The 27,100-nt window shown below is 49.1% G+C and overlaps 15 protein-coding genes and 2 non-coding genes across 18 annotated transcripts; 10 read left to right on the top strand and 7 right to left on the bottom strand.

Moving 5' to 3' along the window:
- Positions 1-4: 4 nt before the first annotated feature.
- Positions 5-658, top strand: TrAtP1_010386 (uncharacterized protein; the record flags this gene model as incomplete). The annotated part of the gene is made up of 1 exon (XM_066114683.1): positions 5-658. The coding sequence occupies one exon, from the start codon at positions 5-7 to the stop codon at positions 656-658; it is 654 nt and encodes a 217-aa protein (XP_065970780.1).
- Positions 659-1,126: 468 nt separating this feature from the next.
- Positions 1,127-1,200, top strand: TrAtP1_010385. Its single transcript has one exon. It is a non-coding gene; the product is annotated as a tRNA-Asn (tRNA).
- Positions 1,201-1,875: 675 nt separating this feature from the next.
- Positions 1,876-1,984, top strand: TrAtP1_010384. The gene has a single exon. It is a non-coding gene; the product is annotated as a tRNA-Leu (tRNA).
- Positions 1,985-3,046: 1,062 nt separating this feature from the next.
- Positions 3,047-3,970, top strand: TrAtP1_010383 (uncharacterized protein; the record flags this gene model as incomplete). The annotated part of the gene is made up of 1 exon (XM_014089749.2): positions 3,047-3,970. The coding sequence occupies one exon, from the start codon at positions 3,047-3,049 to the stop codon at positions 3,968-3,970; it is 924 nt and encodes a 307-aa protein (XP_013945224.2).
- TrAtP1_010382 (uncharacterized protein) lies at positions 3,284-5,962 on the bottom strand. Of its 2 annotated transcripts, XM_066114682.1 has the most exons (4): positions 5,825-5,962; positions 5,709-5,754; positions 4,922-5,649; positions 3,284-4,861 (listed from the first exon to the last, which is right to left on the bottom strand). In XM_066114682.1, the coding sequence occupies exons 1-4, from the start codon at positions 5,866-5,868 to the stop codon at positions 4,096-4,098; spliced, it is 1,584 nt and encodes a 527-aa protein (XP_065970779.1). In that variant the 5' UTR covers positions 5,869-5,962; the 3' UTR covers positions 3,284-4,095. The 2 variants fall into 2 exon arrangements, with proteins under 2 accessions (XP_065970779.1, XP_013945225.2); XM_014089750.2 differs by having other exon boundaries at positions 5,709-5,962.
- Positions 5,963-6,089: 127 nt separating this feature from the next.
- Positions 6,090-8,527, bottom strand: TrAtP1_010381 (uncharacterized protein). The gene has a single exon (XM_014089751.2). The coding sequence runs from the start codon at positions 7,813-7,815 to the stop codon at positions 6,277-6,279; it is 1,539 nt and encodes a 512-aa protein (XP_013945226.1). The 5' UTR covers positions 7,816-8,527; the 3' UTR covers positions 6,090-6,276.
- Positions 8,491-10,589, top strand: TrAtP1_010380 (uncharacterized protein). The gene is made up of 5 exons (XM_014089752.2): positions 8,491-9,158; positions 9,247-9,726; positions 9,780-10,111; positions 10,167-10,266; positions 10,327-10,589. Exons 1-5 carry the CDS (start codon positions 8,694-8,696, stop codon positions 10,507-10,509), a joined length of 1,560 nt encoding a protein of 519 aa, XP_013945227.1. The 5' UTR covers positions 8,491-8,693; the 3' UTR covers positions 10,510-10,589.
- Positions 10,590-10,855: 266 nt separating this feature from the next.
- Positions 10,856-11,992, bottom strand: TrAtP1_010379 (uncharacterized protein; the record flags this gene model as incomplete). Its single annotated transcript, XM_014089592.2, has 1 exon — positions 10,856-11,992. One exon carries the CDS (start codon positions 11,990-11,992, stop codon positions 10,856-10,858), a length of 1,137 nt encoding a protein of 378 aa, XP_013945067.2.
- A 1,071-nt stretch (positions 11,993-13,063) lies between these two features.
- TrAtP1_010378 (uncharacterized protein) lies at positions 13,064-14,066 on the top strand (the record flags this gene model as incomplete). The annotated part of the gene is made up of 3 exons (XM_014089753.1): positions 13,064-13,075; positions 13,163-13,271; positions 13,327-14,066. 3 exons carry the CDS (start codon positions 13,064-13,066, stop codon positions 14,064-14,066), a joined length of 861 nt encoding a protein of 286 aa, XP_013945228.1.
- A 584-nt stretch (positions 14,067-14,650) lies between these two features.
- TrAtP1_010377 (uncharacterized protein) lies at positions 14,651-15,155 on the bottom strand (the record flags this gene model as incomplete). The annotated part of the gene is made up of 3 exons (XM_066114681.1): positions 14,651-14,785; positions 14,858-15,085; positions 15,126-15,155. The coding sequence occupies 3 exons, from the start codon at positions 15,153-15,155 to the stop codon at positions 14,651-14,653; spliced, it is 393 nt and encodes a 130-aa protein (XP_065970778.1).
- Positions 15,156-16,430: 1,275 nt separating this feature from the next.
- Positions 16,431-17,827, bottom strand: TrAtP1_010376 (uncharacterized protein). The gene is made up of 2 exons (XM_066114680.1): positions 17,615-17,827; positions 16,431-17,539 (listed from the first exon to the last, which is right to left on the bottom strand). Exons 1-2 carry the CDS (start codon positions 17,766-17,768, stop codon positions 17,085-17,087), a joined length of 609 nt encoding a protein of 202 aa, XP_065970777.1. The 5' UTR covers positions 17,769-17,827; the 3' UTR covers positions 16,431-17,084.
- Positions 17,828-17,840: 13 nt separating this feature from the next.
- TrAtP1_010375 (uncharacterized protein) lies at positions 17,841-19,685 on the bottom strand (the record flags this gene model as incomplete). The annotated part of the gene is made up of 7 exons (XM_066114679.1): positions 17,841-18,052; positions 18,109-18,382; positions 18,442-18,772; positions 18,900-18,978; positions 19,030-19,367; positions 19,473-19,550; positions 19,618-19,685. 7 exons carry the CDS (start codon positions 19,683-19,685, stop codon positions 17,859-17,861), a joined length of 1,362 nt encoding a protein of 453 aa, XP_065970776.1. The 3' UTR covers positions 17,841-17,858.
- Positions 19,686-20,097: 412 nt separating this feature from the next.
- Positions 20,098-20,535, bottom strand: TrAtP1_010374 (uncharacterized protein; the record flags this gene model as incomplete). The annotated part of the gene is made up of 1 exon (XM_014089756.2): positions 20,098-20,535. One exon carries the CDS (start codon positions 20,533-20,535, stop codon positions 20,098-20,100), a length of 438 nt encoding a protein of 145 aa, XP_013945231.2.
- An 835-nt stretch (positions 20,536-21,370) lies between these two features.
- Positions 21,371-21,859, top strand: TrAtP1_010373 (uncharacterized protein; the record flags this gene model as incomplete). The annotated part of the gene is made up of 2 exons (XM_066114678.1): positions 21,371-21,595; positions 21,788-21,859. 2 exons carry the CDS (start codon positions 21,371-21,373, stop codon positions 21,857-21,859), a joined length of 297 nt encoding a protein of 98 aa, XP_065970775.1.
- A 494-nt stretch (positions 21,860-22,353) lies between these two features.
- Positions 22,354-23,291, top strand: TrAtP1_010372 (uncharacterized protein; the record flags this gene model as incomplete). Its single annotated transcript, XM_014089757.2, has 3 exons — positions 22,354-22,694; positions 22,754-22,904; positions 22,965-23,291. The coding sequence occupies 3 exons, from the start codon at positions 22,354-22,356 to the stop codon at positions 23,289-23,291; spliced, it is 819 nt and encodes a 272-aa protein (XP_013945232.2).
- A 42-nt stretch (positions 23,292-23,333) lies between these two features.
- On the top strand, positions 23,334-24,219 carry TrAtP1_010371 (uncharacterized protein; the record flags this gene model as incomplete). The annotated part of the gene is made up of 3 exons (XM_066114677.1): positions 23,334-23,394; positions 23,449-23,553; positions 23,618-24,219. 3 exons carry the CDS (start codon positions 23,334-23,336, stop codon positions 24,217-24,219), a joined length of 768 nt encoding a protein of 255 aa, XP_065970774.1.
- A 940-nt stretch (positions 24,220-25,159) lies between these two features.
- Positions 25,160-26,960, top strand: TrAtP1_010370 (uncharacterized protein; the record flags this gene model as incomplete). Its single annotated transcript, XM_066114676.1, has 3 exons — positions 25,160-25,315; positions 25,387-25,425; positions 25,485-26,960. The coding sequence occupies 3 exons, from the start codon at positions 25,160-25,162 to the stop codon at positions 26,268-26,270; spliced, it is 981 nt and encodes a 326-aa protein (XP_065970773.1). The 3' UTR covers positions 26,271-26,960.
- Between the last annotated feature and the right edge of the window lie 140 nt (positions 26,961-27,100).

Genomic DNA, 27,100 nt, shown 5'->3' with positions numbered 1-27,100 from the left:
ATTGATGGAGGGCCGCGACGACAAGGGCGAGCCGCTTGGAAGACAGGAATTGACCGCTGAGGCCTTGACGCAACTCATTGCGGGAAGCGACACAACCTCCAACTCGTCATGCGCCTTGATGGACTTTGTAGCTCGCAACCCGCGCGTCATGGAGAAGCTGCAAGCCGAGCTGGATGCTGCCATTCCTCACGGCGTTGACGTCCCAACCTACGACATGGTTCGCGACTTGCCCTATCTCACCGCTGTCATCAACGAAACTCTGCGCCACCACTCGCCTTCCGGTATTGGTCTACCTCGTCAAATCCCCGCGGACTCTCCCGGCATTGCCATCTGCGGCGAATTCTTCACTGCCGGCACTGTCCTCAGCGTGCCAACCTACACAATTCACCACTCCAAGGAGATCTGGGGCCCCGATGCCGACGACTACAAGCCAGAGCGATGGGAGAACGCCACGCAGCGCCAGAAGGATGCCTTTATTCCATTCAGCTACGGGCCCAGAGCTTGTGTCGGCCGAAACGTGGCCGAGATGGAGATGAAGCTGATTGCATCTACCTGGGCGAGAAGATATGGTGCCAAGATTCTGCAGGGCCCCATGGAGACAAAGGAGGGCTTTTTGAGAAAGCCATTGGGATTGGATATTGCGCTGTACAGGAGGTAAAAAGGGATGAGAGGGATTGGATTATGGCTTTATTGGGGCGTTATAGGTGAAGGGTGATGCATAGTCTAGAGACTGGATTGAACGCCAATGAGGGACTAAGCTGCATCTGATTGGAACAGAACGTAAGGGTGGAAAGGCAGGGTATTTCTTTTCTATCTTCAATGTATCAATTCCATGTAATTATTTCCACTCATACCCTACTTCAAGCCAGTTTTATCTGTGAAGCCTTGTCAATAAGACATCTGCTATAGAATGCCGATAGACTCTGCCGCTTTCACAAGTATAAGCACATACACCATGGATAATTTTTGGCAACAAGACTTCTATCAGTATTCTTCATCCAATAGAGAAAACCCAATTATCATCGCGTTGAAAATTTCAAGCTCTTTACAGAATTTACGAAACTCAATTAGAATTGTGTAGGCTTTATATAAAGAATTTGTGCAATTACAATCATCAAAAAGTGGATCCTCTGTGGCGCAATTGGCTAGCGCGTCTGACTGTTAATCAGGAGGTTGGAAGTTCGAGCCTTCCCGGAGGAGAGTAAAGCTTTAATTTTTGTTTTTTGGCCAGGTGTTGGTGTTTCTTTTTAGTAGATTGGATGGAATAGTATTCTGCATGTAGGCTTCAGTACTCGAGGGCAATGGAGTAGAGAGTTGGTAGTTATCGAGAAATGTTCACGCACATGCAGAGCTATGTAAAACACTGTTACAGAAGTAGACACAGCTGCTGTAAGACCACGGTCGTGGCGTCTATTTAACTGAAAGTGTGCGCTATATCTCTCTATTTGTTCATAACAGTAATAATTAAGAAATATCCTATATACTACTCCGTTGGCGCTCCGTAGGCATGATTGATTAATACGCAAGATGCCATTATTGATGCTTCCGATCTCTTGTCCCTTTACCTAGGTGCTACCACAGTCGTGCATTTGCTGTTTTGGGAACACCACTTATTTCCATTAAAAAACTTTTCTCCTTTTTGGACACATTTCCCATGAGTTAATCTACATTTGGGGACAAAATGAATGAATTATCACAATCTTCTAATTATAGAATAATCAATCAACTAGGTCTATGTATTTCGTCCTTCGTGCAGCATCATTATCTTGATGATTCTTCAGCTTCCAGGGTAATCATGGAGTCCTCAATTTGCGCCACTCCGCTGCAGCGCAGATTCAAAAGCCGATTGCCGTTCCCCCATTCCCATCTAAAATAGGCACTTTGGCCGAGTGGTCTAAGGCGCCGTGTTCAGGTCCTGTCTGATCTACCAGACGATCTATTCGCGGTCTAGAAATAGGCGAGGGTTCGAATCCCTCAGGTGTCATTGAAATTCTTTTTTTGCCGTTTAATGCCCTCGAGGCGCACATATTATCTTTCTCTCTCTTTTTGGCTGTAGACACTGGGATTTTACACATGCTTGTGTGTTATTTTGTCTTGCGCTAGCTGATGTCTTCATATCTGGCGATTACTATAGAAGTTGGGCGATGATGCATATCCAGACTCAACTGACTCTAGAACCATCGTCCAATCATCGAACCAAGGTTATGGGGATGACCATATCAGATCTAGATGTTTGATCCCAACCAAAAAATAATAATTATGAGGTAATTGAGACAATCAGCTATTAGGTGGGCGATGAATACTCCAGAAGACAAGAGAGACCAGTTGCAGTTAAAAGGCCACGTTCGACTATACTCGATCAGCCGCCTAGAAAATAACAATCTGTGCATGTAATTTTAAACAAATTTACTGCTACAAGAATTTGGATGATATAGAATGTCATGAGAATAAAAGAATAAGTTTGCTTTATGCAGACCATTTCCGATTCTTTGAGAATACACATTCGTGAGATCTTCGCGCAGTATAGTAAGCAACCTCGCTGATGAAATACTATGTATTTCTTCATCAGTATAGGTATCAAAGTCAACTATGTTGGGAAAATATTCCATCAATCATGTCTGTCGATATTGATAGGGGCCTTCACAACAGAGGCTTCCGCTCGCGCCCGCTTTGGCGTCCGCTCTGCCTCCGCTCTAAACTATGACGAATCCGCGACCAAAATCCAGGGGCAGAAACATTCTCTCTACATACTCTACATACCGGGTTTAGTGATGCTAACTCCATCGGAATTAAAACATCTTGAAACTTATTCCGTTGCTTGCCTTGACTTTGTCAATACAGTCTTGGTTCTTCGTTGCTGCTGCTCAAGTGATGAGGCGGGCGGCAGGGCGGGCGGAGAGGCAAAGGGCGGGCTATGGAGAGAAGCCGTGACCGATTCAACGAAGTGAAGTCAACTATAAAAAGCTGAATTGATCTGTGTATTATATGTTTAAAAAATCATCTTCATCCACTGTTTCAAACGACAAACACACAGCAAAGCACCATCATGGCATCCACCGTCTTGCCCAAGAAAATATGGTTCATCACCGGCGCATCCTCAGGCCTTGGCCTCAGCATGGCTCTGTCTGCCCTCCGTGCTGGCCACCGCGTCATTGGCACCGGCCGTAACATTGAGAAAGCTGCGGCAGAACATCCAGAGTTTGCTCAACTTGGCGGCCAATGGCTCCAGCTCGATGTATCTCAGCCAGGCGCTGAACGAACTATACAAGACATCGTAAACCTGGAAGAGCAGCGTTTTAGCACCAGGAATGAGCAACCCCACTGGGTTGCCGTGAACAATGCTGGAGCTACTCTGATCGGAGCAGTGGAAGACATGAGCGACAATCAGATTCAGCAGTATTTGCAGACCAATGTGTTGGGCTTCATTCGTGTATGGAAGGCTCTGCTGCCGACTCTACGCCGCAACCGCACAGGCACTCTCATCAGCATTTCTTCCATCTTTGGTTTTGTCCCAAAGGCAGAGCACATGCTCTATAGCGCTGTCAAAGCGACTACCGAGTCTCTGACTGAATCGTACGCGACTCTGCTCGAGCCGTTTGGCATCAAGACTATGATTGTGGAGCCTGGCGGCTTCAGAACCCCCTTTGCAGGCAACAACTCCAAGTCGGATGGCGGTATCTCGGCGGATTACGAATCCAAGATGCAAGCTTGGATTGGCGTTATAGATGCAGCGCAAAGGGATGATATGATGCTGACGGGAGATCCTGTCAAATTTGGCCACAGAGTTGTTGACGCCGTTGAGAGCCAAGGTTTATTTGAGAGTCTCTGGGCAAAGCACGATAAAAGCAAAGCTTTGAGAATCTTGTTGGGAACAGACTGTTATGGTTTGTTCAAGGAAAGGGTTGAGGATTTGCAGCAAGGATATATCGATATGGCTGAGGTGGCTCACTCGGCAAATGTAGATGAGTAGTGCGGGAGCGCAATTTATTTTGAGATAGATAGAAGCAGATAGCTAAAGTCTGTTCATAGAATCTAGATGTTTGAAAGATTGATATTAAATCAAGAAGTGAGATAGAGATGTGAGACTGCGCCAAATCATCCTGATGATGGCGTTAATGTATTCGAGCCGGTCTCAGAACTAATCAGACTTAGAATACCGGCCTGATGGAGTAACGCGAGATACTCCGTTGCCACGTTCCAATTCTCGCCAATCAACTTCAAATCTCGTACAATATCTTCCAAGGCGTTGTACATTTGCGGTTCGTGGTCTTCTCGGACAAACCAGGCACACTCCGTGGCCGAGTGGTACAAGCATTGCGCTATGAGAGGGCACTCGATATTGGCACGCGCAATCGCCGGTACGGTATTCGAGGAGATGGTTATGATTCCGTCCAGACTGACCTTCTGCATCTCCGTCTCCATGGCTATTCGACTCTGCTCCACGAAGGCGCCCGGCTCATTGCATCCATAGAGATTGTAGAGAATAAGGCGGGCAGAGCTGCAAAGAGAGAGTGCAATTATGGCGGATTTGCGCAGGATTCCTCCAGAGATGTGTCCTTCGATGGAGCTATGCAATGCTGACAGTGCCGAATGAAGCGCTTGAGCTTCTGGGAGGAGATTCTCAACTTCTTGTAAAGCCTTTTTGCTTGCTTTGTGGTGCATGACTCTGCTAAGCATATGTGCAGCTTGGCACATCTTGGCAAAGGATCCAACAGACGTTAAGCTGCTGAATGACGTGGTGAATAACGGTTCACTGGGGACAATCTTTCCTTCATCCCAGTCATCGTCATTAATTGGCAGCAACTCATCCCGGGCGGGTTCGGGTACCGTGATTGGCAGATTCGTTTCAATATTCATGAGTCTACCAGATGAAAGTCAGTAGCGGAAATTTAGCGGGCACAAGGGTAACAAGATTAATCACCTATCCAGCAGGAATATTGCCCACCACGTCCGGCGCTGCTCTTCCCGAAGTGTCCAAGTCTCGGCACTTTTAAAAAGTTTGTTGTTCTTCCTATCATGCAAACCCAACAGAAGGCCTAATCTTGACGCCCGACCAAGAGTTGAGTACGCACAAGGATAGATAGCATGAGACAACTCATAGGCTGCTAAGAGTATGAGGGACTGGACCAATCTCAAAGATAAGAACCCCGCCGATTCTGCTTCTGAACACAATGATCTGGCTAGCAAATATGAAGGAGAGTCTCTGGCGCTATTGCAATCTCTCGTGGTGAATGCTTTCATGCAAAGTAGTAAAATAGGGAGACAGCCATCCGCGTCATCCGAACCGTTATTCAGCTCGTTGAAAAGACGTTTCCGGCTGACCATTGGTATCCATTCGTGCACTGTTGAGAGATATTCCTCGCATAAAGCGGCTCTATCATCCTTAAGATGCTCGGCCACTATCCCTTGAATATCTAATTGGCGACTCCATGAGAAAGCATTGACTCCCTGGGGCGCTAAATCATCAGAGTCCAAGAAAAAGGCCAAAGGAAATTCTTGGGTTGGCCTAGGGAGGGGCATGGTAGAATTGCCGTTCAGGTGTATCCTAGATGGAGAGATTGTGCTAACATGGAGAGCCTGATTAATGCGACTGGCCGCTTCAACTGCTATAGGCTCGGCGTACTCGCAAGCCTTTCCCAGACGATGGCACTATGTCCATCATTAGCCATGGAATTCATCATGGCGATTTCTCGCAAAGTTAGACATACCAAAGAACATCTAGGAACTTCCCGCGTGCACTTTCTCTTCAAGCGCCTGCGACGAGTCATGCGTCAGCTCTCAGACTATCTGGATAGCTGTTGGAGGTGAGTTGTGGATCATATACCGACAAGCTCGGCAGGCTTGAGACGAGTAAAGCTTTGGTGGCATCGTTACGGTGTGCTTTGTGCGTATAGAAGGCGATTAGTTTATCAAATAATGTTTCAAGATGAATTCATTCGCTGATTGAGCCGTTGGTTATTTGTCTTGCGCGGAGTTAAGCTCGACGGTAAGATTTCGCCGGAGAGTTGGATCGAAAAGACGATTAGTCATCACATCGTTTGCCAAATTGAGATGACAAGAACAGTAGCTTTCAGCAGTCTTTGTCCAAATAAAGAAATAATGAGAACATCATTGAGCTTTCTATTAATTGATAAGAATGATGAAATGAACATCTGCCTTTGTAGCATGAATGCCATTGTGTTTGCTCTGCGATTATTGATGGAGGGGTGACCTCTAAAAATGTTGATCGAGCCAGATGACACCTTGAAACTTCCTTTCAACGCATCTATTCTGTACCTAAATATCCGGACCCCTTAGCGACTCATTTGACTTATCAATCCAGACCGTTTTCAGATCAGGCTTCTTGTCAAAATCCTCATCAAAAGGCCACATGGGCCTCCGTATCCGATGATGCCCCAATCTCTTCAAATCCTGATCAACGCCACCCGGCGTCAATCCCAGCATCCAGCCCTTTGCCATGTCATACAGCTGCGGCTCAAGGTATCCAATCTTCACAATGACAACATCAGCTGATCTCGGAAGGAGATTAAGATCGGTAAAGTCCTTTTCCTTGTGGTATGGCTTTCGGAGCTTTGTCAAAATGGCGTACACTGAGCCGACCTGCAAAACGACTTCGGTCTCGGCATCTCGATCGCCATGCTTGATGGAATGAACGCGACCAGTCATTGTCAGTGGAGGCGCGTGAGTGTCATCAACCTCGGCGCCGGCAGTCACTGTAACCACGGCGTCAATGCCCGCAGCAACGGCCGTTTCGATGGCCTTTGGCCCTGGAACGCTGGCATATATCACTGTATATCCGGAATCAGGCGATTTGAACTCTGGCCGCTCAAGCAACTTTGTGAGTCCCCAAGTCATGTCGCCCGAGCCTCCAGCCGTTGGATTATCGCCAGAGTCAGAGATGAAGTACGGGCGCTCTTGAGGAGGCGACTTGACGGCCGCATCCAAACATTCGGCAAAACTGCCAGTAGGCGCAACAAATTTGAAGTCGGCTCGTGCATCCCAGAATAACTTGGCCAGTTTCTCAGCTCCTTGAGAAACCGCGCCTTCGTCCCATCCCGTAACCACAATGGCAGCGCGATTCCTCGGCTCATCAGCCCAAGCATATCCCACCCAAATTGCCGCGTCCAACACGCCTTCCACCGCCTCAACTTCGGGCACAGCCGCGTAGATGTGTTTTGCCGGCTCGTCTCGCGTCGAAGTCTGCTCGCCGGGAAGCAGAATGGGAACGGGGATCCAGGCCTTGAGAGGTCGCCTGCCCGGCTCTTTGCCCTTGAGCACGTTGACAAGATTGCGACACGCCCGCTCTTTGGTGTCCATGGCGTCTTCGTGCGGTGCCATGCGGTAGCAGGTGATGAGATCGCACATGTGCGCCAGTTCTCGCGAGACATTGCCGTGGAGATCCATTGACGCCGACACAATGACATCTGGCCCGATGACAGCGCGGACACGTCGCAGGAGCTCAGCTTCGACATCGTCCAGCTCTTGCACGCACATGGCGCCGTGGATATCAAACCACAAGCCATCGACCTTGTTCTCCGAAACAATCACCTGCAGCCTCTCTACAATCTCCTTGGAGAGCGCCTCAAACGCATCGCGAGTTACAATCCCTCCAGGAAGCGCATGTCCGATGAGGGCGCCCTTCCACTCCGCCTCTACCCCCAGCGACGTATCGCCATGAAGAAAGTCGTATCGCTCGACAATCTCGTCGCCGCGCTTGGGGTGAAAGGCCGGGGCAAGGGTGACGGCAGGGGAAAAGGTCGACGTCTCGCAGGCAAGGCCGGCCACCGCGATAACAGGCCGCTTCGACATTTGCATCTTGTCTCTGGGGGGCCGATAACGCTGACGCCTGGTCCGTATGATTATCTTGCTAGCGCTGTGTTGCGGTTATCCTCCTCTTCCTCCTCCACCCTTCTTATAGGTTGGCCCTTTACCAGCGTAATATTAGTCAATCTCTAGACGAGTGGAAATGCGGAGCGGCGAGGCCAGTTATAACTGCTATCATACCACGCTCAATGGTTATCGTCGTATTCTCCGTGTCATCAATGGTTTTGAGAGCTAAAGAGCCGTTTATCCGCACAAGTTTCTTCCCAATGAAACTTGACTAAGCTGATATGAAGTCTGGTGATCAGTGGGGGAACAAACGCGGGGTATCGCCAACGCGAGGCGGCGAACCCTTGGAGTTGAAGATAAGTAAAACAAGTCCAGAAAAGGTAACTGACTGCAGGTCTGCCACTTTTACCCGACGGCCCTTGTCTTGGCCAAGTTGAGCCGAACCAATATGAAGCCGTTATCAAAGACTTAGTGTCGACCGCTTTCAAGATATCTGGGGATCAGCCGTGAAATGCTCTCTTTCTGGCAGTGTTATCCGCTATGCTGCCGGCACCCGATGAACCGTCGTCGGCGAACTTTTGCTCGGAATGATTCTGTCTAAGCTATCATGCGGTGACAGCAAGTTGGTGTCTCGCATCAATGTTACATCCAGCAGATTAGCTTTAGAGTAGCATTTAGTATATATCTCCCGACGACCCGCTGTTTGTTGGGTAAGAGAGAGGCGGAATGATTCGTTTAGGAAGAGCGACACAGGGCAGGAGACATTCATAGTCTCAGCGCCGTTGCTTTTCGGGTTTTCGCTCTGATCGTGCCAATCCGGGCATTTTGTGCAAGCGTGAGAAGGACAGACAGAAACAGAAATCATGCTTCGCAAAACTCCGACTGGGACTTGGATCCCAGCCTGGGTCCCCGAATCTACCGCCACGGTTTCGATTCTTTTGTTGGTCTGCTCCATGGTCCAGTCTGCTACCGGTGGCTATGATGGCTCCATGCTCAACGGCCTCAATATCTTACCTGCGTATACAAATTATTTCCACCTCGACAACCCTGCATTTACCGGCCTCAACACCGCCTCTGTATTCATCGGCGGCTTCTTTGGACCTATTGGGGCTGGTGTCATGACCGATCGCCTCGGTCGCCGGCCCGCCATTTTCTGGGGCTCGGTGGTTACGCTGCTGGGGATTCTTCTGCAGACTGCGGCGCAGAATATTGCAATGTTTGTCATTGCGAGAATCATCCTGGGCTGGGGCAGCGCGATTTCCTCGGTCGCTGGAGGCGTCTATCTCAGCGAGACATTTGCGAGCAGATATCGTGCATGGGGCGTAGGAGTAAGTGCCCTTCTCTTTTGCAATGCAGTTACAAGGAAAAGAGAGAATGGAGTGGTCTTTGGAAGCTGACGGGTTGTCCTTTTGCTAGATCCTGAATAACTTTTACTACGTCGGCTCGTTAATTGCTGCTGGAGTCACTCTCGGCACCGGCCAGTGGCAGTCCACCTGGGCTTGGCGGCTGCCATCTCTTCTCCAAGGCGTCTTTTCGTTTGCGTGTATTCTCGTGCTGCCCTTTATTCCCGAATCGCCACGTTGGTTGGTCAGCAAGGAGCGCTATGAGGATGCCCGTCTATCTGTCGCCCAAACGAATGCCGATGGCGACATCACCAATCCCATCGTGGTGGCTGTCTACAAAGAGATTGTCGACACTCTCGAGTGGGAGAAGAAGAACGACATGACTATGAGTCCTCGGGAGATAATAAAATCTCCGACAGCACGCAAGAGAACGCTGATTGGCGCTTCGGTCGGGCCCTTCTCATGCATTGCCGGAAATGTCATCGCGTCCTACTATCTCGGAAACGAGCTTGACACGGCTGGTATCACGGATCCAAATCAACAACTGAAAGCTGTAAGCACGCCGCTTCATGTCTTGAAGAGGCGCTCAACTAACTATCCACGTAGAATGTTGTCCTCAACGTCTGGTGCCTCTTTTGCGCATTTGGAGGGACTCACCTAGCGGCAGTATGGGGTCGAAAGCCCACTGCGTTGCTTTCACAAGGTCTCCTCATTGTTTGCATGTTCATCATTGGCGGCCTGACCAAGATATATCAAGACAACCCGGATGGCGCCTCTAAAAGCTTGGTGTATGGTGACGTCGCTGTGATGTTCCTCTTTCAGGGAATTTATTCCATCGCTTGGACACCTCTATTGTTTCTTTATCCACCCGAGATTATGAACTATCCCATCCGAGCCAACGGATTGGCATTATCAGGATTCGCTTTGAATGGATTAGCGTGAGTACTCGTGAATCTCGGCAGTGACGGATTTAGCTAATATCTTTTGCTTCAGTTTGCTTCTCACATTTGTCATGCCCATTGCGCTTACAAACATTACATGGAAGACATACATTATCAACGGGTCGTGGGATATCATCACATTCTTCTTAATTGTAAGTATTTTGTTTACAGTGATCAAACAAAAGAAGTGAGTATGACGCTAATTTGGCTAGTATATCTACTGGGTAGAAACAAAAGGAAAAACACTAGAGGAAATTGATGCCATTTTCGAGGGAGAGAAGCATTCATCTGTGCCTGACATTGAGGATATTCGAACAGGCAGGAAGACCGTGGACGTAACACAGATAGAGCTTGAGCTTCACGAGGATGTTGGATTAAAGGAGCATGAAGCTTGAGGCAAAGTAATATTCGTTACGTATGATGTAAATTAGTGATATTCTTGTCAGAGTGACTACGACGCAAGCATTTAAGTTAATGATATGATAGATCCATGGTAAAATTCACTGGCAGATTATCTAATAAAGATATTGATACTAACTCCCGCTGTATATTTTTATGGACTAAATATTATGAAAACATGAATCTAAAGAAGAATTATGCACAGATATCGTGCTATTACATTCTAGCAAAAAGACAATATACTTGCTGACCACCCTCCCTCCTCCATTCATAGCAACTCCCTTGCATTAGTACCCCTGACCATCCAAGGCAAATGGTCCCCCCTGAATATGCGTTCCGCGTTTAGTATGCAGCTAGACCAGAAGCACCATCACCAACAGGGATGCCCTGTCCCGCGCCGAAAGAGTTGCTCAGAGTCTTGAGAGAACCATCGGCCTGGATCTTCCAGCCGGAGATAGCACCGCCGCCACGCTGGAGGTTGTACAGGTACTGGCCATCGGCGCTGAGAGCAAGATCGACGGGCTCGGTGCCCTCTCCGGGGCTGGCAGCAACCTCCTTGATGAGAGTGGCAGTACCGTTGGCGGCAACCTTGTAGCTGGAGATGGCATTGGTGATGAAGCTGGCCGTGAAGGCAAACTTCTCATCGGGAGTCACAATGACCCAGCACCCGTCAGTTTGCTGGTTCTTCTCAGACTTGGTGACGAGCTTCAAGAGCGGGTTCGTATCGGCCTTGTTCAGGTGGTATGTTGATAGACCAGCGTTGCCGAAGGCAGGCAGACCAGACTCTACAACATAGAGTGTGTTTGACTTGCCAAAGATGGCTCCGAAGGGACGAAGACCGGTGGATGCATAAGTTGTTTCCAGGACAGCATCACCGTTGGCTGCCACTGCGTACTGGTCGATAGTACTGCCGACCTTGTTTGTGACGATGAGGGTGCGGCCGTCGGGGGAAAAGGTGACGGTGCCTGGAACGCCAATGGGAGTGCTGGTAGCAATGGTGGAGTTGGTAATGGGTGAAAGGATGCCAGTTTTCTGGTTGACCTTGAAGCCAAAGATGCCTGTTGAGGCAACAGAGCCGTCCATGGCATAGGCGAACCCGTTGTTGCTCAGAGTAATGGACAGGGGCTGGTCACCAGCATAGATGCTCTGGATCTTCTTCAGGCTGGAGCCGTTGACTGCATACACGGTAACCTCATCACTGGCCGGGTTCACGGCATAGAGGAACTTGTGATCAGCACTGAGCTGAAGGCCGCCCTGGGAGTCAAAGTCGACGCCCTGGCCATGGCCGCCGGTTGGGTATTCGCCAGTCTTGGTTAATGTGCCATCGGCGTTGCGGTTGAAAGCAATGACTGCGTTGTTGACGGCGTTGGTCAGGGCGAAGACTGCGCCGTTGGTGGTTCGAGTGTCGACGTTGCTTGGAGCAGCGAGGACGGTGGAGATGCCAGTGAGGCCGATGGAAGCAAGAGTAGAGAACTTCATCTTGAGTTATTATTAAAGAAGAAGCTGTAAAGGCGGCTGAAGGATTATTATTAAAGTTTTGAAGGTGGTGAAAGAGGCGGATGTGAGAGAAAGTTGATTGTGTGATGCTGAAGCAAAAGAGAACTGTTTAAGAGAAACATCGTCACTATTATATACTTTACACGACTTCTTGCAATTCCTCGCCAAAGCCATCCATCTAACTGAATTCCATCTTGTTGAGATCAACATCTTACCAACATCCAAGTCATCGTCAGCACCAGTGGAGTCGAGGTACCTGAGCAAGTAAGGCTGAGGCTGAGACCCCAGGCCTGCGAATCGTGGAGTTACAGTTACCTAATTGCACATCTTGATTCCATGAGCCAAGCTGGCGGTATGCCCTGCTTGTTCGCTTTTGGGAAGAGTGCCCCTTTTAGAATTTCCTTTCTAGGATCTATGTTGTGCTTTGTCCGCACCAACTCGGACGAGGGCCAGGTTCCTGGGCTAATTATCACAAGTAAGCTTGTAAACAAAGAATGGTCCGCGTACCCGCCTCCATCAGCACTCAATGGCTCAAAATGTTTTGTTTTCCAGCCACTTGAGGCTGTTTCATGCTACCAAAAAAGCTATCACTGGCTGTATAAGCCACTCAGCACAAGTCGTATAGCATAAAATAGCAGTGTTGGGATCTGCAAAGCGCCCCACGATTCCAATTTCTATGTGTCAGGCTTATTCAGCGGGAAAAAGCTCCTTTTGGCTGCAACGGTAACGCTAAATTTGCTTGATCAAGCTAGAGTCTATCTTCGATTTCTCTTAAAGTCTCCAGAGTTGCTAAGCAGCGTTCAAGTTTATGCAGCTTTGGGAGATAGATTGGGCCTCTTTTGGATAGCTTGGGTCAACGTGCGACATTGAGAGTATGCGCTTTTGTCAGCGAAATCAAGCAAATACGTGTATATAAAGCTCTGTAAACGTCCTAAGAAGCTTAATGGAATAGCTTCAGCTTCAGTAGCAAGTCCTTCGGCAGTGATAATAAAAGCCGACAACCGGCAAATTAGACTGCTTCATCCCACATTCTCGTGAAATCTCGGCGGAGCCATGGCGTCCAAAGTATGCATAACCCTATTAATAGACAGCCGTTAATTTCACTTAGACGAAGACCACACGCTAAGAAACTATCTTTTTCCTATTTTCCAGTTTACCGTATACACTTGTGGCGGCTCGCAGTGGGCCCAGGTGTCCCATCTTGCATTGGCGGAAAAAGGCATCGCGGAAAATGAGTATGATGTCAAGGAGGTTGATCTATGTAAGACCTAGGCCCCTCCGACTAGGCGCAATATAGTAACATTTGGAATCATTAGTTGCCGCCGACAATTTCGACCCTGAATACTTGAAGGTGAACCCCAACGGCACCGTGCCAAGCATCACTTCGCCTTCGCTGGACAAGAACATCATCGAGAGCGTAGATGTCGTCAGGTGGATTGATGGGCTCAAGGGAGAGCGCACTTTGGTGCCCTCGGATGCCGCTGCCAAGAGCAAGGCGCAGGCCATTATCGATCTTGTCCACTCATTCGATGGAAGAACCGACACTGTCCTCTTCCACGCCCGGAACGATGAAGAGATGAATGCCAAGAGAGGCACCGGCTTCAAGGATTACCTGGTGAAACGCCAGCACAGGCTTATCAAGGAGAAGGAGGCCAATCCAGATCATCCATTCTATGGACCCAAGATCCTGGACAATGGCTCCCTCGCCAAATTCTATACGGAACCCATTGGAGAGGAGCACAAGCAGTTCTACAAGGACGCCGACGAAGCCCTGAAAATCTGGGCCAAAGAGCTGGAGCGGCTGGACTCTCTCCTGGTACTGCCGTATGCAGTGGGTGATTCTGTCACGGAGGCTGATATCCACGTCACAACATGGCTGTCGCACGCAATGTGGGGAGTCGGCTCGGATTTGACCCAGATTCAGAATTTCGACACCCTGGAGAAGTTTATCCAAAAGTCGGCTCCTGAGTTCAAGTTTGGTAGGAAGACACGGAAATGGTGGGCCAATATCACCGCCACGGCGTCCTTCAAGAAGGTATTCCCGCAACTGCATTAATAAAGCATTGGATTTAGGAGGACATGAATGACGATAGAACGTCAGCAATGTTAGAAATGTTTAGAAATGAACACCCATGCTGTATTGATTCCACTAGCTAGCCTCAGAAATATTGAGTCAGTCCTAGCCCGTTCCAAATTTCCAGGATCCCACTTGTTCGGTCGAACACGGCTTGCATTTGAGGTAATCGCTACTATGAAGAATATTGATCTTGTCCAATAAGATGGAAACAAACGGTGCAACTATATGTTGAGAACTTCGCCGTCGAGATGTAGACACAGCGGTACAATTGCATTCGATCTAACAAATGAAAATTAGCTTTTACTGTCCTAGTTGACCACAAGAAAGCTGAGTCCATGTAGGAAGCCCAGTTTGTTGTAGCCAGGGCGTCTGCAAGGTGACTTACCTCCACCATTTGTTGAGCTAGATTAAAGAGTCAAATTTGGGGTAAGCACCAAATATAGCCCGAAGGATGGAGCAATAAGCAGCATCGAGATCCTAGACAGCACTATATTTCGCCCAAACTACTTTTCTCAGCGCCGTGAATTATGCTCGGATGGGTCGGTGTGTTCGTCCTCTTCTTTCTACTCTTTCTTCTCAGTCTCTTCCTCTTCCTCTTCTTCTTGGATTGGGGAGAGGGCCCTCCTTCGGGATCTTGGCGAGGCAGCATGTTCTTGCGAGGAACGGCTCTCATTCACTCTGGGGCTTGAATCCTGTTTCTAAAGAAACGCAAAGTGTTAGCTCACGGATACAAAGAGAGAACAGATTGTTCCAGATTGCTCAAGACCAACCGGAGATTCAGTTTGCTCATCGTTGGCATGTTCCAATCTCAGGCCACGAGTGCCAGCCTTGAGCTCAGGCTGAGAGCTATCCTTGATATCGGTCTGCTTCCAGACCGGCTGAGAGAGAGGCGACGGGGGGTGCAATCTTCTGCCGGGGGCCAGAAGCCCAGCGTGCTCCCTCTGGAGCTTTCTGCCCCCCCTTGAGCGTGTTCCCCAAGCGAACAATCGCCGCGGCGCCTTCGTTGGTTAGTCCAAATGATTGGACTTCGGCTTCAACCTCCTCTTCCGTCCTGGGCCTTCGTGACATTGTTTGCTGTATCGGTGTTTAGAAAAATTAACCCAGAAACAAAACGATAATACGATGCTATCTGGAAAACAACGAATAAGGAGAGGTAAAAAAGCCGTGAACGTGTGTACTCGAAAAATGACACGCCGCATGGCAGCTGTCAGAAAACCGTCGAAACACGTCCACGCCTTGGTAGGCGCGCAACGCGTTGCGTCTTAATTCTTGTAAAACTACTAATGCGCTATTCACTGCGCCAAATTCACGTTTTCAATGGAAGATCTCAGCAGAAGGTGAAAGCATTCAAGGCGCGCCTCTTGAGCCCGTTCTAGCCTTCATTTCTTCTGTATTCTCGTCAAGCCACAACCCAGCAGCATATACCTTGTGTCCTCATCAAACCGGTTCTTAGCGGCCATTTCGTCGGACTTTTATCAATATTCTCCAATCTCCTGTTTCTGCAGAGCTTTGTAAAAATGCAGACTCCAGGCCCCTCTCGAAGCTGCGACATCCCTCATAAGTCCATACCAACCTCAGCCTCGTATATTCGCCAAGGTATATAATCTTGTCCCAAGTCGAATCCAGGCGATATTCATTCTTTTTTTAGACCTATATCAATGCTCACTGACCATATGTAACTACACTAATATTTACAGACAGATGCGGCTCTATCGCGCTCGACAGAACCTAGCTCGCGAAGGCCTATCCGACTCTCAAGGTTTATATATGAGCAACCCACTTGTACTCGAGAATGCAAAAGAATAATCGATCATCCGATAAATACATCATACTCTCCTTCAGCTGCCTCGGCACATGTTCACAAGAAGTCGCGTGCCCCCGCCCACGTAATGTTGTCCAAAGATGGCGCGTTCCGGAATGATCAAAGCTTGTGATAGGAGCACTTCTTACGGAAGACAAACGCCTTGCAATCATGACAACGTGTATCCAATCTCACCATATCGACTGATTGACAGAATATCTTTCGCAGAAAAAGAGCCATCACATCTAACCTCTCCGCATCAATGCGCCTAACAAGAAACTGTTCAACACTCGAAAATAAGGTGTCCAACTCTGCAGAATATCCCTGAGATGAAGGCATTTGTAACTACATGTATTCTTCTAGTTTGTAAAAGCTTGTTCGGCTTTAGCCTTGCATAGGAAGATGAAGGTCCGACAGTCAAACCCCCCTAGTTCTTTAGTCTAGGGCGTCCTCGTCAATTGTCCACGAGCAGAAGATATACCAGACTGCTACAGCAGGGGAAAATGGCAAAAATATCAAGAAGGAAAGATGAAAGATTGCCAAAAAGAAAGAAAAAAACATACAACAGCCGGTGTTCGCTGATGGTCACCCACTCAACTACTAATCTGCCTCTCATTAGCTTGACTCTGGGAGAGCGGACGGGATCCCGTATATTCTAATGGATATGGTCGTATGTGCTAGTACTAACTTTTAGAAGCACTTATGGCCTAATTGCTTCCATAGAAAAGCAAAAAGAAAAAACATACAACAGCCGGTGTTCGCCAATGGTCACCCACTTGACTACTAATCTGCCTCTCATTGGCTTGACTCTGGGAGAGCGGACGGGATCCCGTATATTCCAATGGATATGGTCGTATGTGACAGTATTGACTGTTAGAAGCACTTATATTGCAAATACACCACTTCTTCTCGTCTTACAGAGGCTCCCTTGATCTGCAAAACGCGGGCCCCCCTGGGCGCAACAGATCGCTTGAGCATACCCGAGCCATAGTAGACGCAATGAGGCCAAAGTTTGTTCGCAAGGAGAGTAAACAAAAAGGACATTCCTAAGGCTAACATCAAGCGGAGAGCTCGTGATGCTATTGCCAGCCTCAAAAAACATCCGGGTGCGTGGGTCATCCAGGTACCCATGTGTCAGTCACCTCCCCGACGTGATACATGGCCTCTCCCTGCCTGTCAGCAACGCCAGTGCTGGTCTATAGCCAATGCAGATCTGCTTGAGAAATCGCGGTATCGTGGTCAAGAAGCTCTGCCAAACTCAGCATCTGGTTGGGTGAAAGCCCGCTCACTGCGCTTGTCTCTTCTAGGGGGGGTGGCAGCTGAGCGGCTTGTTTGGTTTGATCGAAATCCTGCGTAAAGTGTCCGGCGACATTCATCGTGGCAGTTGCGGCAAGATATCCCAACTGGGGTTCCACTGGGGTCGTTGCTGATAATTCCACGTTGAGCAGTCTTAGAAATTCTAAAAGCCTCTCAAGCTCATCCTTCCGGAACTCTGCGATAAAACTGCCCCTAGCAATCATCTGATTCAACAAGTAAAAACTGGTATCAATCTCCGTCACATCTTTGAAGGGGCAATGAGGGATGATTGCCATCAGAGCCAGGATGAAGGCAGACGAGAATGTGCTCTCGAGGTCGAAGGGAAGAAAAGACTCTAGATACGCAAAACGCATAAGCAGTGTACCTCGGGGCAAAAGCTGGACGAGAAGATGGGGCATTAATTAGGTACCTAATAGATGCTGCGATTGAAGAGACAAAAGGATACGCAGTGATTTGGTCGCAGATTCTTGTGAGGTCTTGAGCAGGGCTTTGATTGGTGCTGCTAGTTGACGGTGCTTTCGTTTTGCAGTTATATTTTCAAGCATCTCCCGTATCAAGCACATGAGTAATGGGCGAGTGGCGAGGACGATGCACTGCAGCGGAGGAAGAGCGACGATTGTTAACAGAAAGGGGAGAGTTTGGCGTTCGATCTATTACCATGACAATATACATACCTGGTGATAGTATAAATTTAACGTGGCTGCAACTCTAGAAGTCGGCCCTGAGTGATCGAATCTAAACTCAAATGACTCTTCAAGGTCACTTGCTAGGCCTGAGAGATTTCTCAATACTTCTTGAGTGTTTTCCAGAAAGGAAAGCCCAAGCTCTCCATTCTTGCCGTATACGTCTGCAGAGATCATAAGCCATTCCATTTGTCTGTATATACCGACAAGGGTTACTCACTCTCCAGGACGCTGGCCAATAAGCGCGATAACGCGACGTGCAGCGTCAAGGATTTGGAAAAATTCGATTTGTGCCCAAAGTCGGGTAATGAAACCATTATATCTTCATCATGAATCATATTGGGTGCTCCCATGAGGGACGAAAACCTCCGGTCCAATATGTATATTGTCCACCAAACGGCGCGGTGGCGTTTGACATCTTCCTCGGTGAGATCGCCCCCAATAAGCTCCCGATGCAGTCCCTGGCTCAGAGCTATGCGCATTGCCTGACCAATCTATACCGTTGCATAAAATCAGTATCTGGAGCAGCGGGTAGGCTCAATGGGTTGCTCACATAGAGGAAAGCGCTGTTTCGATGATCAATTGACTGCAAGTACAAGGCCAGGCAGCACAGTATTTCAATAGAAAGAATCGGGTCTTGGTACAGCCCAAAGGAATTTGGAAGAAGCTCGATGGCGCGTGATATGAGCTCGGATCCTCCAGGTCTGTTACCCATGCTCCCGGACAGCAGAGCTTGGCCAAAACCCATGATCAAAAGAAAGTGGACGAACCACAAGTGACCACCCGGGAGCGGCTCGGCCTGTGGTCCTCGAGCGTAGAACTCGTGTAACCCATCCATGAACGTCTTCTCGTGGAACAAGTGATACAACTGGCCCAAGTGAAACCTGACAGTGTTTGTCAAATACATGGCAAAGTCGAGGGAGGGGATTTGGTCCATCTTCAGCGGGCCAATGGCTCTCCCTGGTGGCCATTCGAGAGAAAGTTCTCGGCCATCCGGGCACTTCTGGAGACTCCATATGCTTCAGATGGTCCTTGATCAAGTGCATGACCTGGCGGCTGTAGGCCCACGTTGAGGATGGACCAAGAAAACCTATCATGGCATCAGCAATAGCAGTGTCGTGACGGGATAGAAGCCACCAACGCCTCCTTCCGTTAACATCACGGAGAACCTCCGACTGGCCACTTGCGAGGGCATTGTGCATTGCCATCAGGCCCTCTCTTCGAGACCCATCGCTCAAGGTCGCTTCACCATTGACTGCTTCAGCATTGACCTCGCTCGGACTGTTGATCCAATTCGTCCCTGATAGGGACTCGGGCACCGACCATGCTTGATCTGGAGTCCCCGCTTGATGCGGTGGGTTTTCTGCGAGCTGTGGTGAGTTAGCATTGTCCGATGGCTGTTGTCGGCGCCGTTTAACAGCTTTCGGGCTGCCTTGATCTCGTGAGGCGATAGATCTCCTCTTCAGCTCAGTCAAATATCTGGAAACCAGGTGCGGTTAACCTTTCGCCCGCATCAAGAAGGAAAGGGAAATAGACGCTTGCCTTTCAGAAACCAAGACTTTCCGATCGCTGCGCAAGATGCACTGAATCTTGCGCCGGACGCATGTCGCGCAGGGCTGATGCCCGTCACACTTCACCTTGCGCTCTCGACACGCGCTGCAGCTGTCTCGGGCATCAGCAAGGCCACTGCCATTTGTCCACTGTCAGGAGAAGCAGAAAGGGCTCTCACGCATTGTTCCTACGTTTGCTCCGCGCAGGGCTTGCGTCTGCTTCGGGCTCCTCTCTGGGTGAACTCATTCCAAATGCCGAAGCTTTGATGGCCGGGTGTAAGGTTGTCAGCGGTGTTCAAGTATATCTCGGCCCATAGAAGCGCAAAATCAGTGGGTTCCCAAAGTGTTGGGGAATGCGTATTACAGTAAGCCGCCCAAAACATGTCCCCGACAATGCCGTCAATAGTTTAGGTACTCCTTCAGGTATTCAACCAGGTTCAGCCACTACGCGCGGCGGGTGCTTGGGTCTAAAATTGGCTCTCCTCTCTAGTTAACAGAGCTGGCCTCGCCTTAGTCTCAGCACGGTCAACAGTCATGGGCTCTGGCGCTGGCTTCTTTCAATAGTTGTGAAGTTGGATGCGTCCAGAATATTTCGATGGTTTCGCAGCCAATCCGAGGCCCTAGTGAGATTAATCGTGTACTTGAACTACGCCTCTAGTTTACATGCCCGCTGCGATCGTGTCCAGGTCGTGCACTACCTCCTTCGTCGATCTAGCCAACAGTCCCGAGTCCTGCTGGCCTAATATATAGCCCACGCCGAGCTCCTTGATTGCCCAGTTTTGCAGCTCCGGGGTTTCGTATATTCCAGCAAGCCCCATCACTCTGCCATGTTTCTTACAAGCTTTGCTAACGGCCTCCAATGCTCCGCGGAACTCGGGGCTCTTGAATTGGCCAGCAACTTCCAACTCTATGGAGAGATCATTAGACCCAACTACCAGCACCTCAACTCCCGGAACCGCCGCAATCTCATCGATGTTATCGATGCTTTCTCTTGTTTCAATCATCAACACGACCGAAGATCCCGTTGCGTTCGTCTCTTCTATGACTTTGCTAATTGGGGTGGCATTTAAACCAAACGCAGGGAGCTGGCCAGTCATCGATCGTCTGCCCATTGGCGGGTATTTGGATATTGACACAGCTGCCTGGGCATCGGCTGAAACCTGGTATTAGTTGATGACTGGGAATACTGGATTTCCTAGCCGCTCACTCTTGTTATGTATATGGGGGAATATGGCCCCTAGGGCTCCTCCGTCCAAGACGCGCTGCACCAACCCTTCTCCGCATTGATATGGAACCCGAACGAACGGTGTAATTCCAATCTGAAGTCCTGCAGAACAAAGCGCACTAGCCTGGTCTAGAGATAGAGTTGAATATTCCAAGTCGATGAAGAGAGAGTCGAAGCCTGCATTTTTCGCAAGTCTCACGATTTGGGGATTGGTCACTAATCGAATACCGAATGCCTGTTTTATGGTTTATGGAAGATCAGTACATGTATTCTCCAATCATCCCGCTTTTAACACTTCTACCGACCACAAAAACCTACTGTGCATAACTTCTTTGAAGCAGCACAAAGCTGCAAGCTATTTGCCGCGATTGTGCCCATATTGTGAGTGAGAATTCCTCCCAATTCGCCTTGTCCAAATCTCATAAAAGCAAGTGAAACTGTGAAGTTTGTGGGAAAGCTCTAGACTATCTATTCTCTGACCAAATAGTCTTGCCTCAGAACGTCACTCTGGCGAAAACGTCGTGGGCACGATTCCGCATCCCTCTCGGCTTGCCAACCCGAGCTCAGCTCGGAGACTTTTGCCGAAGCATTTCAAGCACAAGGAAACCCCACACTAGCGAGTGGGCACCGATAGCGACGTCCCGTATGTAAATGTTGGGATGGCATTCTTAATCTGTGTAACTTGACTTTGTCTTTTGTTTTCCCCGATGGAGATTAAGAGAACAGAGGAAACCAATTTAGTAACAGTCTTACAAGATGCTCAGAAAGCTCTCCCTTGGTCCAGAGGACCTCGAGTGCTTTTTGATGGAAATATGGAAATTAAAGAAGAAGAAGAAAAGGGAGGAGATGCTACCTCGGAGAAAGCTGATATTGGCGTTGCAGATCGCCGGAAGGAATGCGGAAAATACCAAGACTTGGACATCATCTCAGAGGTACGGCCGCGTACCGCTGGGCTTTCCGATACATATGTAATGAGACTGGTCCATTGCCTTTAGGCAAAAAAGAGATTGGATGCTTTCAACCGGGGACATAACGTTTATAGTCTACAAACATCATCATTCTAGTAAAGTTTCTCTAACATCATCAAGTACGGGCTCACCACTAACGACGAAACCTTCCTCTAGTTGGCCGCTGGTATCGTGTTTGGGGATGACAGCCAGGCACTGGAAGATCAGAGTGTCGGAGCCACCCAGTGAAATGGAAGGAATCATATCTGACGAAATAACTTATCATGTTCATTACATTAATTGCTTGATCGGAAACCGGCCTGGACGAAAGATCACACCAGTGCCATCTGCGCGCTGGAGGAAGCTAAGATCAGAGCCATATTCAAGGCGTCCAGCTTTCTTGGTCGTCTTATCAATTGCGTCCTCTAGCCCTGAAAGTGACCCCGAGACCAAATATTGATTGAGGCACAGATAGCGCACTTGGGTGGCGCACGAAATTCGGCATGCGTTCCCGAGAACTCCAGGCTGAACAATACGTCGGCTCACCCTCTTATCTATAAGAGAATAGTTTTGATGCTCCTCATATAACACGGCTGATATGTCACACTCTAGAAGCCTAGGATGAGATTGCCATTTTCCTACTTGAACCATACCTTGAGTGTGACTGGAGTTCGCTTCGATCGCTTTGCCCCCTTTACTGTCCATGTTTGGCATTTGCACGCTTTAGGTTATCCACAACAAAGATGGCAGCGCTCGTAGACGTCGAGAAGCTGAACCAAGATGGCCTCGTAGAGACCATATCGACCCGAGCCGGAGAAGGCGCGGAACTGAACCAACTGAAGCGCGAGTTCAAACCGCGCCAAGTCTTGATGTTCTCCATTGCTTGCGCGATCGGCACAGGGCTTGTCATCGGCTCAGGGACGGCCCTATCGGAGGGCGGCCCAGGCAGTCTTCTCATTGCATACCTCATGGTAGGCGGCGCCGTCTTCTTCGTCATGACTGGACTGGGAGAAATGGCTGCATTTCTCCCTATGAACAAGGGCTTCGGAGGATATGCTAGCCGCATGGTTGATCCGGCGTTTGGGTGTGTCCATCCCACTCTGCGCTGCGGAGACATGAATGCTGATACGATTCTCCGTTCAGGTTCGCAACCGGCTGGAATTATTTCTTCAAGTACATAATCGCGATGCCGTCAAATCTGACAGCAGCAGGACTCGTTGTTCGCTACTGGAGACCTGATCTAAACGTCGGGATCTGGGTTGCAGTTTTCGGAGCCGTCATCATTTTTATAGATGTACAACATCCTCCTTGGACCGTGGTCCCTATGTCCGCTGACTGACATGTGGCCTCACAGTTTCTGCACGTTTCAAAGCTCGGCGAGACGGAATTCTGGCTTGGCCTATGCAAGGTCCTGATTATGACCATACTGATAATCTCGTGTCTGGTAGTGGCCCTCAGCGGTGGTCCTAACCACACGAGAAGCGGCTTCCAATATTGGAGGGACCCAGGCGCCTTCAAAGAATACCTCGTTGAAGGAAGTCTCGGGCGCTTCTTGGGTGTCTGGGCCTGCATCTGTCAGGCCTGCTTCGCATTTACCGGGACGGAGGTCGTGGGAATGACATTTGGCGAGACGCCGAACCCGAGGAAGAACATCCCCAGGGCTGTGAAGCAGACTTTCTAGCGGATTGCTGTCTTCTACATCCTGAGTGTCATTGTCCTAGGCATGGCCGTGCCAAGCGATAACGAGATGCTAATCGGTGCTACCAAGAAGTCTACCAGCGCTGGTGAATCATTCCAACTGCGGCAGCCGCGGCGCCACCAGCTGACTGCTTGAATAGACGCTTCGCCCTTTGTTGTCGCCGTTCGTATAGCTGGCATTTCAGTCTTCCCAGACTTCGTAAACGCCTCGCTGCTGGTGTTCACCCTTAGCGCAGCATGCACCGGTGAGACCTGCTACTCTATTCATGGTCCTGATATAGGGATCTTCCTGACCTGAGAACTATCTAGACATCTACTGCGCCTCTAGGTCCCTGTATGGCCTTGCGAGGGATGGACAAGCCCCACGAATCTTTGGCAAGACCCGGGAGAACGGGAACCCGGTCTATGCTGTGGGCATAACGTGCCTCTTTGTAGGCCTGGGCTTCCTGAACGTCACCAAGTCTGCCGCCACTGTCTTCCAGTACCTCGTCAGTCCCGTCACCATCTTCGCCGTCCTCAACTGGATGGCGATACTGATATCTCACATCTCGTTCCGCCGGGCGTTGAAGGCGCAAGGCATTGTAGCCAAAGACCTTCCGTACACAGCTTTTGGCCAACCTTGGGGTTCATACTATGCTCTGACCATATCATTGCTCGTCAATGTGTTCAGCGGGTATGACGCCTTTATTCCAACCTTTCATGTTGACAAGTTCATCCTGAAATATCTGGGCGTGGTAATCTTCGTCGCCAACACCGTCATCTGGAAGTGGTGGAAGGGGACAAAAAGGGTGACAGCAAGCACCATGGACCTCGTCACGGGCATTAGGGAGTACCAAGACAGTTTCCCCGTCTTGGAGAAAGAATGGACGGAGGGCTTCTGGCATAAGATGCTTCACAAGATGAAGAAGTAGGTCATTAAGATATTTTAGGAGACAAAGTCTAAACTCTGGATATGTGCAATGAAGAAGTTAAAACTGTCGATTGTTCCCTTTGAAAATAAAATCACTGTGTGTGGCGAACGATAGAGAGCCTAATACTCGAATATTGTCGAAACCGGGGGGCGGCGAGGCAGCGAATACATCTCTCATTCATGACACTCGGCTAATATTTTCAAGAATCCAAACAGACTTTACACTTATATTATTTTTCCCTCTTTTTTAGACAGCACTTGTGTCAAATGACTAGTAGAAGTAGATTATCATAGCCATCCATTTTTTAATTGTCCAATACCATTTTCACGATCTAAATATTGTCTCAGTAGCTTGGTGACCGTGAATATGAACCCGTCAGGAATCACGGCTTCACAATCTTCGTTTTGTAGGCATACCAAGAGCCAAGGGAAATTATTGCTATTCACACCAATTCGTATTCCGATGTACAGTGGCAGCAGACTTACTATGCCTCCATGGTCAAGTACAGGGTTGGTTGCGCAGGAAGTAATTGTGTGACAACAGTTTGCCACCCCAACTCGTTCCAAAATCTCAACTTGATGGGCTTGTTACTGCAATTGCGAGATCATTCCGCTGCCGGATCAATTCAATCGTCGAGCTGCTGACACCCCGAACTGGCCGCCATTGTGCTGCGTGGGCCTTCGGTAACCATGGCCGGGAAATATGGTCGATTTGGGAAGTTTTAAGTTCGGCCCTCGTCGCCGAGCTCCACATCAGGAGCGACGTGTGGCAGTTCTGAGGAGGTTCGGTGCAAGACCCAGGAATTCTTGTTGACATTCGGTGCCAGTGCGGAGGAGGGAGAACTATGTGACTTGCCGTTAAAAGTGTGAAGACGCTTCGATGAGTTCCCGAATGCCCCAAACCACCACTAATAATTCTCGACACAGGATATTTGTTCAAGATGATTTTCGAGTCAGTCCAGCCTGGAGTTCCGGACCCCATGTACAATCTCAAAAAAAGAGCGGACAGTGACCTATCTCCATCAAAAGTTGATCTCGGTGTCGGCATCTACCGCAATGAGCAGGGTGCCTACCAAGAGCTCCAATGCGTCAAAGAAGTCAGTCATCAGGAGGGGGGAGAAAGGTAATAGTCGGGATTCCTAGCTAATCATCTGTTGCTTCGATTTAGGCAAAACAAGTTCTGGCGAAGATCGACCTTGGTCACGATGTAAGCCAAGTTCTATCATTTTGTTAATAGGTCGTAATCTGGCTAACCAAAAGTTACAGTACGAGCTGACAACGGGGAATCCTGGATTTCTCAAAGAAGCGTCAGGTATCATGTTTGGCCAGGGCGGCGTCTCGCCAGCAAAGGGGAGTTGTCATCGCACGTCCTTGAGAGCATCCAATCTAACGAATTGGCCTGTCCAGCTAGCCTCTGTTCAAACAATCTCTGGAAGTGGAGCGGTTCATCTCGCTGCCCTATTCATTTCTCGGTGCATATCTCCCTATATAAAGGTGTTCGTTGGTGTTCCCACATGGGGCAATTACAAGCCAGCCCTCGACCTCGTCGGTCTCCAGACTATAGAGTATCGTCATTATGATCCCTCGACTCGTTCATACGATCACGATTCAACCATACTAGCCATTAAAGAAGCTCCTGAAGGCAGTGCCTTCATCTTCCAAGGGTGCTGCCACAATCCAACCGGTGCCGATCCGACTCCTGAGCAGTGGTCCGAGATTGTAGACGCCCTCAAGGTCGGGAGGCATCTCCCCTTGTTCGACCTCGCGTACCAGGGCCTCGGCCAAGGGCTAGACGAAGATGCCTACGCAGTCAGTCTTTGCGCCAGACGAAGACTTGAGTTTCTTGCATGCCAGTCTCTTTCGAAGAACTTTGCCCTCTATGGCGAGCGCTGCGGCTCTCTTCATGTTATCTGCAAGGACAGCAGGGCGGCAGCAAACGTGCACGACCAACTGCGCTGCCTCATCCGCTGGGAGATGTCGTCCACCCCAGCATACGGATCGCGCCTCGTCAAACTTGTCTTGCAGGATGGCCATATGAATGCTGACTGGTGAGCCACGCACATGCTCATCGGCAATAGAGTCATCTAACAGCATTTAGGAAGGCTGAGCTCTCAGCGATGAGGGAGAGACTAGCAAGTCTCAGGCTGCAGCTGTTCGAACAGCTCACGAGGATTCTCTATGTAAGTTGACGTGAGCTTGCGAATATTACAACTACTCACAAAAGAACGCAGACACCCGGTGATTGGTCGCATATCGTGCAAGAAAAAGGACTATTTTCGTAAGGGTCGCACTCTTTGTATGCCTGAAGATAACTAATGCCAGCACAGTTATTTGAAGCTCTCTGAGTCACAATGCGAGTTATTGGTAGAACAGCATCACATCCATTTACCTAAGAATGGGCGTATCAATGTTTCTGGGCTGAACCCGAGCAACTTGGGCTGGGTGGCTCGAGCCATTGATGAAGTTGTTCGGGAAGAGCGTTCAAATCAGATTGTTCCTTCACTGTGATAGCTCCAGTACTGATGAGCAGATCCGAAGAGGAATGGTCGGGTTTGCCTACGCAATGTTGCATACCTGCCAGTGATCATGATGGTTCGGCATAAATGAGGATTAATGTGGTTTGAAGAAAGTTCATTGCCATCCCATCTCATCACCTGGAGCTGTTCAATGTGCAGGGTTATACATTACAACGCTATATATACAAAGCCGTAATGCCTTACGCCTAGGTTACTCGGATTTAGGTGGGCGGTTGATAGGGTGGGCGGTGCATAGGTGGTCCGACTTATTCATTCATTTGAGTAGTATAGATCAGGTCGATTTAAGCTACGGGCCAGATAGACCCCTGCTGATCAGGTGCTAGGTCGATTATCCACACAATTGGC

This window comes from Trichoderma atroviride, chromosome 5 (genome assembly GCF_020647795.1).
Source record: "Trichoderma atroviride chromosome 5, complete sequence".
In the NCBI taxonomy this organism is placed as follows: domain Eukaryota; kingdom Fungi; phylum Ascomycota; class Sordariomycetes; order Hypocreales; family Hypocreaceae; genus Trichoderma; species Trichoderma atroviride.
The sequence above is the reverse complement of the archived record's forward strand: the minus strand, read 5'-3'. Positions and strand labels throughout refer to the sequence as shown.

What these genes read in the sequence shown, in the direction of transcription:
- TrAtP1_010382 (XM_066114682.1), bottom strand. Translation starts at nt 5,868, where the DNA reads ATGCCACCAAAGCTTTACTCGTCTCAAGCCTGCCGAGCTTGTCG. An exon ending in AAGTTCCTAGATGTTCTTTG is followed by an intron (nt 5,650 to 5,708) that starts GTATGTCTAACT and finishes TGATGGACATAG; the next exon opens with TGCCATCGTCTGGGAAAGGC. An exon ending in GCAATATTCCTGCTGGATAG is followed by an intron (nt 4,862 to 4,921) that starts GTGATTAATCTT and finishes TTCATCTGGTAG; the next exon opens with ACTCATGAATATTGAAACGA.
- TrAtP1_010380 (XM_014089752.2), top strand. Translation starts at nt 8,694, where the DNA reads ATGCTTCGCAAAACTCCGACTGGGACTTGGATCCCAGCCTGGGTCCCC. An exon ending in TTCGCTTTGAATGGATTAGC is followed by an intron (nt 10,112 to 10,166) that starts GTGAGTACTCGT and finishes CTTTTGCTTCAG; the next exon opens with TTTGCTTCTCACATTTGTCA. An exon ending in TCATCACATTCTTCTTAATT is followed by an intron (nt 10,267 to 10,326) that starts GTAAGTATTTTG and finishes TAATTTGGCTAG; the next exon opens with TATATCTACTGGGTAGAAAC.
- TrAtP1_010381 (XM_014089751.2), bottom strand. Translation starts at nt 7,815, where the DNA reads ATGCAAATGTCGAAGCGGCCTGTTATCGCGGTGGCCGGCCTTGCCTGC.
- TrAtP1_010376 (XM_066114680.1), bottom strand. Translation starts at nt 17,768, where the DNA reads ATGTGCTTGATACGGGAGATGCTTGAAAATATAACTGCAAAACGAAAG. An exon ending in TCAATCGCAGCATCTATTAG is followed by an intron (nt 17,540 to 17,614) that starts GTACCTAATTAA and finishes TTGCGTATCTAG; the next exon opens with AGTCTTTTCTTCCCTTCGAC.